General features: G+C 42.0%; 1 protein-coding gene across 1 annotated transcript in view; it reads left to right on the top strand.

The window, feature by feature from the left end:
* ESRRG (estrogen related receptor gamma) overlaps positions 1-12,026 on the top strand; it is a 197,170-nt gene extending 185,144 nt beyond the window's left edge. The window contains exon 5 of the mRNA XM_060178446.1: positions 11,741-12,026. Within this exon, the coding sequence (XP_060034429.1) occupies positions 11,741-11,985 (245 nt within the window). The 3' untranslated portion in view covers positions 11,986-12,026. The remainder of the gene's footprint in view (positions 1-11,740) is intronic.
* The last annotated feature ends 386 nt before the right edge of the window (positions 12,027-12,412 follow it).

The raw sequence follows: 12,412 nt of genomic DNA, 5'->3' as shown, positions 1-12,412 counted from the left end.
CTTTGAACTTTATCTTGGTTGCCGGCCAGTACTTTTCCCTTTAATTACAAGAAGGAAACTGTCAATAAAATCTGTTAAATGGGATGCAATGAGTGGCTTGAATGGGCGGACAGCTATTTGTTCAAATTCTGCAGCATTCAAGTTATTGACAGTTTGTTTTCTGGGGCCATATGTGACGATCAATCTCAGGCTGGGCTCAGCCACGCTGAAAAATGAAAAACCAGATTGCTTTTGCTTCCTTGTGGATGATGACTTTGTGATTTGGAGCGGTCCTAGGGAGATGAGACCTTCTGCCCAAATTGCCCCCATGAGAGCCAGGGGCCGCGTGACTGTTTTTAGAAATAATTTTTTAATTGATTTTGTAATTAACAGTTCATCTGCAATATTGATGTATGAATCCTTGGGCCGATAGGAGGGAGATGGTTTTGAACAATGGAGCTGTACTTTGCTATCTGTCTCCATCATGGAGTTGAGTGTTTCGCGCTCTTTTGTTGAGAAGGCAGGCAGCCTCTTCGTTGCTACACCTGTCCACCTCCCCTCTGGCTCCCACTGATCTGAAAATCTGTAAAATATGACTCTTTCTCACAAGTGCCATTGTTGCTATCAACCATCCAGAACCCCTGCCAGGCTCCCTCCAAGAAGAGCAAAGTGGGCCATGGAATGGATGTTTTCTAAGAATGGACTGGTGTGCCTGGCGTGGTGTGGCTGGGAATCTCTCTCACAGTTAGCTGAAAGATTTTGCGGCAATGGTTTTGAGCAGAGGTTTTAATTGGTAAATTAGGCGATTCTAATTTAAAACATTTATTTGGATGACTGTTTTAAAAATGCAGTTGGCATACTTGATACTGTTCCAAATACCTTTTAAAAAAATATTTACTAATCAGGCATGTTGACCTTGCTAAGACGTTATCATTCAATCTGTTGAAATCTTGTAATGTAGCTGTTCTATGTATTGTACAGCTTGGGTGGTCATTTAGAACAGATGAGTTAATTAGTAGCAGTATTTCTATCTCTGGTGTTTGGAAGTGTAGTCATTTAATAATTTTACATATAAATATTTGATCCCCACATCGTCTGCTGTTGGGAGCTGGGTGTGGCCTGCGTTAGAGCCATGATTTGTATTTCAAGTGTTTGTATTTGAAAACTAGCCAACTTGCTTCCCTTTCTTCAAGTTACCAATAGTTATGCTCTTATTCCCTCATTCCGCCCCCTCCCTTTGTCACAGTACTGAGTAACCTGGCTTTTTTCTCAGAAAATGTCTCCAAGTCGCATTTTTCTACAAGTGAGTCTAATATTTTTTTTAAGCTTCTCAATACCAAGAAAAAGAATTGATCCAAATGCAGAGTAAAGGAGAAATGACTAAATACTACAAGGAGTACTTTAAAGTCTAAGACGTGTTATAAATATGTCTTTCCCTCCCTCAGTCATGCTAGCTTGGGGAAAAAAAAATCACTTAGAAAGTCGTTTTACTTGATACTGTCAATATGGTGCTATTTTATTCTATTTTTAGACCATTATTTGCAGGACAGAAATGCATTAGTAGTTTCGATTTTGCCAAGGTCCAGTGTGAATTTCTCAATTTGATCTTGAACATATCACACTGAAGTCTTAGCATGTATAAAGAACATGCCATTAGTCTAATACTTTTCACAGAGGCTTTCAAAAGCTCATAGTTTTTGTTTCAGTGTCTGGAAACACTAGCTGAGCACAAGTGACTTTTCATGCAGAAAAAAAGAAAGCTATGCTAGTGCTATTTACACAGAGCTCTTACTTAGCAGCCTCTCTCTGTGTCCCTGTAGATGTTAACCATTATCTCATTAATCTAAATTTCAGTTCATTTTAAACATCTGTCTCTATTCAATAATTATAAATGTTGTGCTTATGCTAGGAAACAGGGAATTGGCCTCCTGATAATGGTGGTCATATTTTTTGCTGTGATGATTCTGTCACTTGTGAATTTAGTGGCACTAACAGCATGAGAACACTGGGAGTGTGTCCTCGATGATTAGAAGTATGGCGAGAACAAAGTATGATGAACTAATATCAGACTGCTCATATTGAAAAATTCTAAAAGTTAATCATTTTCAAAAGAGAGAAAGGCCTAAAGACTCCCTCAAGCTCCACTACAGCCTCATAGTCCCATGCACATCTCAAAGTGTTAGATAAATCTCAGGATTTTTATTGTCCTTTTTGAGAATTCCATGTCCTGTAATTAATGTTGTGTCTTTGTTGGAAAAAAGAAAGTGTGATATTACTATAAACAGTTTGGGTAAGATTCTCTAATGAGATTCCCCCCCATTGGATTGGTTCTATTAAAATGTTAATTAAATTAATTAATTTAATGTATTATTATTATTGTTTTATTTATTACTTATTTTTTAACAGTGCACTGCTCAGCTCTGGCTCATAGTAATGCTGGGGATTGAATCTGGGACCTTTGGTAGCTCAGGCAAGACTAGCTTTTTGCATAGGCATCCTGTTCTCTCTTCATCTTTTGATTTTTGTATCTAAGAATTTACAAGGACACAGGTTCAAGGCCCTGGTCCCCACCTGCAGGGAGAAAGCTTCATGAGTGGTGAAGCAGGGTTGCAGGTATCTCTGTCTCTTTCCCTGTCTTTGTCCACTCCCTTTCTCAACTTCTCTCTATCTTTGTCCAATAAGTAAATAAATAAGATTAAAAAACAATTTGACTTATTAAACACATTCATTTTTAAGATATTTTATTTAGTTTATTATTTTAATGAGAAAGTATAGGTTCAGAGAGAGAGAGAAAGAGAGAGAGAGATACCAGAATACTGCTCAGTTCTGGCTTATGGTGAGTCTGGGGATTGGACCTGGGACCTCAGAGCCTCAGGCTTGAAAGGCTTTTGCATAACCTTTATGCTGTCTCCCCAGCCCCCAAACATTCATTTTTATATAGCAGGAGTTAAAAATTAGCTAAAGATGATGCCTGGGAAGTGGCACTGTGGGAGGAACAAGGAACTCTTAAGCACAAGGTGCCAGACTGGACCTCTGGAATCTAATATGCCAAAGTGATGTTCTGGTTCTCTCTCTGTGTGTGTGTGTGTGTGTGTGTGTGTGTGTGTGTGTGTGTCTGTGTCACTCATTTGCTCTTCCATTCTTTCATAAAAAATACATAGTTTTAAAAATAATCTTAAGGGGCTGGGTGGTGGTGCACCTGGTTGAGTGCACAATCCGGTTCCATCTGCAGGGGGAAAGCTTAGCCAGTGGTGAAGCAGGACTGCAGGTGCCACTTTGTCTCTTTCCCTTTCTTTCTTCCTTTCTCCCTCCCTCCCTCCCTCCCTCCCTCCCTTCCTTCCTTCCTTCCTTCCTTCCTTCTTTCCTTTCATTCTTTCCTTCTTTCTTTCTTTTTAAAATTAATTTTCCCTTTTGTTGCCCTTGTTTTTTATTGTTGTTGTAGTTATTGTTGTTGTTATTGTCATCGTTGTTAGATAGGACAGAGAGAAATGGAGAGAGGAGGGGAAGACAGAGAGGGGGAGAGAAAGACAGACACCTGCAGACCTGCTTTACCACCTGTGAAGCGACCCACCTGCAGGTGGGGAGCCGGGGGCTGGAACCGTGATCCTTGCACCGGTCCTTGCACTTCGTGCCATGTGCACTTAACCCGCTGCACTACCCCCTGGTTCCTGTCTCTCTCCCTTTCTAACCCTCACTTCCTTCTCAGATTCTGGCTATCTCTATCCAATAAGTAAATAAAGATAATTTTAAAAATAAAAAAAATTTAAAATCATCTTCAGATTTAGAATAACTTATTACAAGTCATCCTCTTTTGCTCAAGTCCCATGGCTTCAATTTTCTTAGCTACTTCTCATACCCAAGTTTTGTTACCCATCCCTGGCCCCAGCCAGAAGCCCTTCAGTCCAGTCTAGTGAAGAGTAACCAGGGTCTGCATGGTACAGCTGGCATCTCTTTTCACTTCTGCATCATGTCGCCTGTTGATACAGAGTGAAAAGTAATGCTTTGCTCATCAGGGTCGCTAAAGCTACCTCATGTTCTTAATGGTGTATGTGGTGTTATGTCAAGGGCGTTATGTCAGGCGGTGAAGCAGGTCTGCAGGTGTCTATCTTTCTCTCCCTCATCTCTCAATTTCTTTCTGTCCTATCCAATAAAATGGAAAAAAAAAAAAAAAAAGGCTTCCAGGAACAATGGATCTGTAGTATTGTCACTGACCCCCAGCAACAACCATGGAGGGAGAGGGAGAAGGTGATAAAGAGAGGGAAAGAGGGAGAGAGAGAGACATAGGGAGAGGGTGAGGGTGAAAAAGAGGGAGGGAGAGGGAGAGAGAGAGACAGAGGGAGAAGGTGAGGGTGAAAAAGAGAGGGAGGAAGGCAGAGAGAGAGAGTCAGAGTCTTGTCAATGGCAGATAACAGACCGTTGTCAATGGCAGTAGGAGCCTGGCAGAAGTGCCATATTTCATGCCTCTGTTTACACCTCTGTGTGTTTACTGGAATGTCATCTCTCACTCATTTAATATCCCCTTAAGGCAGACTTTCATCTGTATATTACTGAATATATGTGGTTTTTTCTTTTTCTTCTCTCTCTCTCTTCCTCTTGCTCTTTTTGCCTCCAGGGTTGTCATTGGGGCACCGTGCCAGCACTATGAATCCACTGCTCCTGGAAGCCTTTTTCCCCCCATTTTATTGGATAGGACAGAGAGAAATTTAAAGGGAGAGAGAGAAAAAAAAAAAAAAACACCTGAAGATCTACTTAACAGCTTCTGAAGTTTGCCCCCTGTAGATGGGGAACTGAGGGCTGGAACTTGGGTCCCCGAGCTTCGTATTACATGTGCTTAGCCGGGTGTGTCACCGCCGGCCCCTGAGGTCACAGGTTTTTCTGCTCTTCAGTTCTGCACTTCCCCCTCTTGGAGCATGCATGCTATAATATATATTCTTTGCAAAAGGTGGCAGGAAGATTAAGTGACGTCTGATGTCTCCCAATGGCCGACCTAACAATGTGTATGTCTACTGTTTGTTAGTGAAGGTGGTGAATCTGGGAGAATGTTTCATTATGTGTTTGCACTGCATTAGGAGTAGAGGACTGTCAGCATCTTCATGAGTCTAAATAGCTGATGGAAAAGCAGAAAACATCTTCTGTGATTCTTCTTCTTCTTTTTTTTTTTGGGGGGGGGCATCAATATACCCATTGCTGATTAGGTTACTTTAATTTGATTTTACATGATTTATCTAGAAACTGTTCTTAATTTACTGCAACCCTTAGATCTCATACTTAATATGATCTTTCAATATTTTTAAAAATCATTTCTGTGGTTTTACTACTTTGGGCTGACTTTTTCAGATAAGGAGAGAGGAGAGACCCTTTCAGTCCCTCAGTGCCCTAGATAATCCTGTGTGGGGGTAGCAGAGGTTCGAACCTGCGTCCTGAACGTGCCCAGGTGCCCTTCCAGGTGAACTGTCTTGTTGGCCAGACATTCCAAACTTTTGTGTAAAAATTAACGATGGTTTTTAAGTGTTTTTTTTTTAAATCATACTCAGTGATCACTAAACCTTGACAGAACAGAGGACATGTTTGCTGCACTGAAATCTTTGCCTTTGATGGATCATAAGTACACAAAGTACTTTTTGCAGGTATTTCCTTTCCAGGGAGTGTGATGTGGCATCATTTTATCTGCAAGGCTTGAGACAGTGAGCAGTGTGGGAGCAAAGGTATTTATGATGCCATAGATTGTTTAGAGTGTTATAGAAAGTTGAAAGGTGTGTGTGTGGGGGGGATAGGTAGCATAATGGCTAGCAAAAAGACTCTCATGCCTACAACTGTCTTAGTAAATTTCTAAAGTTATCTTCACTTGACCAGTGAGTTTAGGATCCTACTTCTCAGAGTTAAAATATTAAATATTTTATTGTTCAATACCCAAAATTAATTTTAGATGCTATATTATTATTAGATACTCAAATTTAATATATGAATAAGTATATGTGTATAATATGTGTCACAAAAAACTGTCTTTGCAAAGATTAAAGTTTGTCTTGATTCATTTAGAATAGTGCTTGCTTTTTCTTTTCTTTTCTTTTTTTTTTGCCTCCAGGGTTTTTGCTGGAGCTCAGTGCCTGCACCATGAATCCACTGCTCCTGGAGGCCATTTTTCCCCCTTTTGTTGCCCTTGTTGTTGTTATTATTGTTATTGTTGATGTTGGTCGTTGTTAGATAGGACAGAGAGAAATGGAGAGAGGAGGGGAAGACAGAGAGGGGGAGAGAAAGACAGACACCTGCAGACCTGCTTCACTGCCTGTGAATTGACTCCCCTGCAGGTGGGGAGCCTGGGGCTTGAACCCGGATCCTCATGCCAGTCCTTGTGCTTTGCACCATGTGCACTTAACCTGCTGCGCCACTGCCTGACTCCCCAGTGTTTGCTATTTTTTTTCCCTCTATCAAATCTGTCTTAACTTTAGTATCTCCTAGATTTAAAAAAAACAAAAAAATTCACACCTGAGTTCAGCTCCAATTTTCTGATTTAATTGGTTCTGGGCTGGGGCCCAGACATCCTAGATTTGTAGCGACTCAACCACATTTTAATATTCACCTTCACCCTGTCTAGTTAGTTCATAAACCCATGATTTTCATTAAGTTCAGCTGGTTCCCTATTGATATTTCCTTTAAAATATGAAGTTTTGGAAACCTAGCAAAGCTAAATAATTACATAAATTCATGCCAGTTCTACTGAACCTGGCATAAATGTATAAATTTAACTCAGAGAACAAAGAAGATTAAAGCCACAGAGCCAGAACTTGAACTAGGGTCTCTAATAGAGATTAATATTTTCTTCAGCAGTCTGCCCACTGAATCATGGTCTAATTAAATTGCTCAGATTTAGTGAGTTTGCATTTAAAGTATTAGCACATCGGAGGATGGGTAAAGCTGAAATGAGTTAGAATCCTTTCTGTAACTGGGGAAGTTAAATTATCACAGTCATTCAATTAAATCATTTTTAAATCTTGCAAGCTAAATCACCACCTTAAAAGAATGGGTTGAGATCTTAATTGCTGTTTGTGGGCAAACCTCTCTGCTATCTGTTCTCTCCTCCTTTCCTGTGACATCCTGTAATCTGTTTCCAGCTGGGGAAGACAGGAATTGGAGCAAGGGCCATGGTAGCCAGAACTCTTGACATCAAGCACTTAAATGTCTGTCCTGTTGAAGGACCTTGATAGTGTGTTATCTCAGTATTTAGAAGCAGGAGCGAAATGGTGATGGGGGTGGGGTTTGGACACGGGTTTTGGGAAATGGGCAGAAGATATTTCCAATCATTTGTCCTGATACTGGTGAAGTAGAATGATCTTCACATTGCTGGACACATCTTTGTTCAAAATCATAGAGAGAGAGTGAGAGGGATAGTTCCCATGGTTGAGCCATGGAAGCTCATTGGGGCCCCAGAGTCATGAACACCAGGGGCCAGAGATAGTGAAACAGAGCTTTGGTGTCACCCGTCCATTTCCATTGGTCTCTCTCTCGACCTCAAAAATAAACAATGAAGGTGTGGGGAGGCAGTTCACATGGGGAAGCTCTGAGGCTATAGTGTCTCTCCTCCTCTTCTCTCCATCTGGAAAAAAAAGAAAAGAAAAGAAGAAGAACATTAAAGGCCTGGGACCAGTGATATCTTGGATATCTAGGACCCTGCTCCACAAAGATAAGTCAAAAGAATGTGTATCATGCGCCTTTGTATTCGGCAGTTTCATGCATGGAGATGACCCTGTGTTCACTCTCTGACAGGAAGTAATAATAATAATAACAACAATAATAATAATAATCCTAAAGAGTGGAAAAAGGCAGCATGAGATTTGTTCAGACAACAATTTCAGTTCTTTTTGTTAAAGGAAATACTATGAATTCTACTTCCAGTGTTACAATTTTGGCAGATAATTTGATAAGAAGAAAGAAAGAAAGAAAAAAAGAAAGAAAGGAAGGAAGAAAGAAAGAAGAAAGAAAGGAAGAAAGAGGGAGAAAGGAAGGAAGAAAGAAGGAAAGAAAAGGACGGGAAAGGAGAGGAGGGGAAAGGAGGGGAGGGGAGGGGAGGGGAGGGGAGGGAAGGGGAAGAGAGGAAAACCTTTCGATTAAGCCCACTTTGAGTGGCATGCCAGTCTGTGAAGAGGTAAAGGGAGGCATGGTTCACACTGAACAGGTGTCTCCTAAGTGCTGGCTTTCTATTATCCTGCTCGTTAGCTGTGGGCCTGGACGGAGAAGAGTGCCATTGCTCTGTCTGTAAGGCGTGAGGTGGGCCTGCAGTTCTCTTCTCTGCCCATCCGTCCACGTGCGTGTCCTCCTGGCATTGATCTTTACTCCTGTGATGGAGGAGCTAAGCCTGCCTCACCTCTTAGTTCACGCTGAATGTTTTGTGAACCTGTACACTGATGGTGTGTGTCACTGCCCCCGCAGACAGCATTCTAGGGCAAGGTCAGGGGACTTTCTCAACGTCATCATCACTGAATAGGATGCATTTCAGAAAGGATGTGTTCACTCCTAACTGAAGGGGCAAGGAGGTGGGTGAGCGTGTCAGGCAGGGTGGCTGGAGCCATATTGAACAGAGGCCTATTAGCATCAACCTAGAGAGAAGGACTGTGTGTGTGTGTGTGTTTTCAACATTTATAAACAAGGGATTTCCTCTTTTGACTCCCCCACCCAGGACAGGGATCTTGAACATTAAACACACACTTGTATTCCAAGTTATTCTCAACCCTTCAAAAACGTATCATTAACCACCTCAAGTACATCAGTGGGTGGCTCACCAATGATGTGGTGAAAAGATACAGACCGAAAATGCTAAAACAAAAGCAAAAACGAAAATTTTAAGTACATTCCACGAGAGATTGCTCTTGAGCCTTTAATCATTTTGCTTTTTTTTTTTTATCTTGTGTTTAACTACTTGATTTTAAATTGCATTTTCTTTCTCTTTTGTGTGTGTGTGTGTGATCTGATAGTTGAATTATATGAAAGATGAGGCTAACTACATGTATCTTAGAGCTCTGCCTTCTCTGAGAAAGAGAATTATTAAACATGAAGAATCCCCCAAAGGCCCCATTATGTGTAATTAACAGATAAACCGTCATCAGAATCAATAAAATGTGTTAAATGATTCAAACTTGTATATAATTAAGTGTCTTTTTCAGAGTTGGAGTTGTAACTTTCACCCCCCCCCCCCACACACACACACATTTCTCACAAGGATAATTGTGACAACCCAGTTAACTCTTTCCCTGCTTGATTGGATTTGGTTTTAAAAGGAGTTGGTTGAAGGCAAAGTTTGCCTTGACAAATGCAGAAAATATCTCAGAACTCATCAATATAAAGATTTCATTTACTTCTTTTTTTTTTTTTTAGTAGAGGGGTAGAATATGCAAGGATGCTTCCATGAACTGTGACTAGCACATTAAAAATCCTTTGAGGATGAGCACTTTCTTGCAGTTGTTGTAGCCTACGATCAGATGCACCGTTAGACTTGGTGGAGAGGTGAATTTCTTAAGCCCCTGGACACTGTTAATGGACATAGAAAACTATGGCTAGTGCATAACACAGCTATTTGCTATGGCTCTTTGTTGAAGCATGATCACCTCGGGAAGGCTTGTAACGACCCATCTTTCTCTTAGGGTTAAGGTAGGATCTGTAAACTACCATCCACAAACCAGGTCTAGTACCTATCCAGTGTTTTGCCTGCTCTTGTGAACTAGAGTGAATTTCGCTATTATAAATAATCAGAGAACCCACTGATCATATTTCATGAAAAATGAAAATACTACGAAATTCAAATTTAATAACGCTTCCTTAGGAAACTGTTGGGGGGGGGGGTTGGTTGTAGTGCACCGGGTTAACTGCACATGGCACGAAATGCAAGGACCGGCTTAAGGATACCAGTTGGAGCCCCCAGCTCCCCACTTGCAGGGGGGAGTCGCTTCACAAGTGGGGAAGCAGATCTGCAGGTGTCTTATCTTTCTCTCCCCCTCTCTGTCTTCCCCTCTTTTCTTGATTTCTCTCTATCCTATCCAAGTACAGCAATAACATTAATAACAGTAACAACAACAAAATGGAAGAAATGGCCTCCAGGAGCAGTACATTCATAGTGCAGACACCAAGCTCCAGTGATAAAGACTGGTGGCAAAAACAAAACAAAACAAAACAAAAAAAACGTATTTTATCAGTGTTCTTTTTTGGGGGGGGATAAATATGGACTTTTTAGAGCAATATCAGACTCTTTTATGTATTTATGTTTTCATTCATTTATTTTTATAGATAATTTTTATAAAATATTTTTTAAATACATAATGGGGATTGAACCCAAGACTTTGTGCACAATTCCACTGAGTGGATTCCCCTGGTCAAATGTCCTTTTCTTCATTTTTGTCAAGGCCAAGGAAGAAAAATAAAGGATAGATACCACAGCACCACTCACCATCCATGGTATTTCTTTTCTTTTATTAATTATAATCTGATAGAGAGAAACTGAGAGAGGAGGGGAAGACAGAGAGTGGAAAAGACAGGCACCTGCAGCCCTGCGTCACCATCTGTGAAGCTTTCCCTCTGCAGGCAGGGACCAGGGGCTTGAAGCTGGGTCCTTGCTCACTGAAACATGTGCCCTTAACCAGGTGTGCCACCGCCTGGCTAACAGCTGTGGTGTTTCCGTGTAATACTGACATTCACACCTAGGGCTTCATGCACAGCAAGGCAAGTAAGTGCATTGCCCATTTAGCTAGCTACTAGCTCTAGGATTAGAATTTTAGGTGACCTTCCCACTGCACTTACATGAATACTTTTAACAGATATCCTTCCACCACTATGAAGTGAATGAATGGCACCATATATGAGGGTATGAATAAAATAGCCCAAAATATAATATATTTCTTTAAAAAGATTTTATTTATTTCTTCATGAGAAATGATAGGAGAGAGAGAAAGAACCATACATCACTCTGGTACATGTGCTGCCTGGGATTGAACTCAGGACCTCATGCTTGAGAGTCCAATGCTTCATCCACTGTGCCACCTCCTGGACCACCAAAAATATAATCTATTCAAAGAAAAGTTGATTCTTTGCTGATTATTATGAGGAAAATGTCCACCTGTTTTAAATAACAGATTTGGGGGGGTGGGGCAGGGTTATCACTGAGGCTCAGTGCCTACACAGCTTCACTATTCCTGAGGGTCATTTTTTTCTTTTCTTTTTTTGCCTCCAGGGTTATCACTGGGGCTCAGTTCTGGTTGCCATTTTTTCAATTTTATTGGATAAATCAGAGAGAAATTTAAGAGAGGGAGGGGGAGAGAGAGAGAGAGAGAGAGAAGGGGCAGGGGAAGATAGACACCTGCAGACCTGCTTCATTGTTTGTGAAGCTTTCTCCCTGTGGGTGGGGAGCCGGGACCTGAACCCAGATCCTTGTGCAGATCTGTGTGGTTAGTACTCTGTGCACTTAACTGGGTTCCCCACTGCCCTGTCTCCCCCCCCCCTTTTTTTAGGATGTTGGGAGACAAAAGGAGATAGAGAAAACCTCCCTGCAGGTGGGGACCAGGGACTCAAACCCAGGCCCTTGCTCATGGTAACATGTGCACTCTCCTGCCTGAGTCACCTGCACCCAGCGCCCATAATGTTTCTTTCACTCAGTACGCCCTAGGTTCTAAATCAGTAATCATCTACACAGTGAAATGCTCTCTGGGTTGGGTCTTGTTGAGATGCAAGGGTGGATTAGCTCTCAACCCTGGCTTCTCTGTTTCAATGTCTTGTACAGACTCCATGCACATAGAGGACGTGGAGGCCGTGCAGAAGCTCCAGGACGTCTTACACGAGGCCCTGCAGGATTACGAGGCGGGCCAGCACATGGAAGACCCTCGCCGGGCTGGGAAGATGCTGATGACGCTGCCCTTGCTGCGGCAGACCTCCACCAAGGCCGTGCAGCACTTCTACAACATCAAACTGGAAGGCAAGGTCCCCATGCACAAACTTTTTTTGGAAATGCTGGAGGCCAAGGTCTGACTAAGAGCCACCCGGACCCTCCTCTCCTGCACGCCGACAAAGGGAAAAAACAAACCTCTCCGGAGTGATGTGGAAGAAATGTAGAGTTTAGTTCACGACATCCCAAATCAACAGACTGCACTGACAATTGAGCAGCAAGATTCTCCAACAGCTCTCTCTCTCTCTCTCTCTCTCTCTCTCTCTCTCCTCATCTCCTGTCCTCCTCTCCTCTCTTCTCCTCTCCTCTCCTCTCCTCTCCTCTCCTCTCCTCTCCTCTCCTCTCCTCTCCTCTCCTCTCCTCTCCTCTCCTCTCCACCCATCCAGCAGACTATCTCCCTCACCTCAACTTTTCTCCTTTCCTCACTTCTCTCCCTCTTTGTGTTCCCCTCTGCACTGTTCATGACTCCTCTCCATTTCTTGGCTTCTTTTCTTCCTTCTTTCCTACCCT

This window comes from Erinaceus europaeus, chromosome 19, assembly GCF_950295315.1.
Source record: "Erinaceus europaeus chromosome 19, mEriEur2.1, whole genome shotgun sequence".
Taxonomy (NCBI): domain Eukaryota; kingdom Metazoa; phylum Chordata; class Mammalia; order Eulipotyphla; family Erinaceidae; genus Erinaceus; species Erinaceus europaeus.
This window is presented reverse-complemented; position numbering and strand designations above follow the sequence as displayed.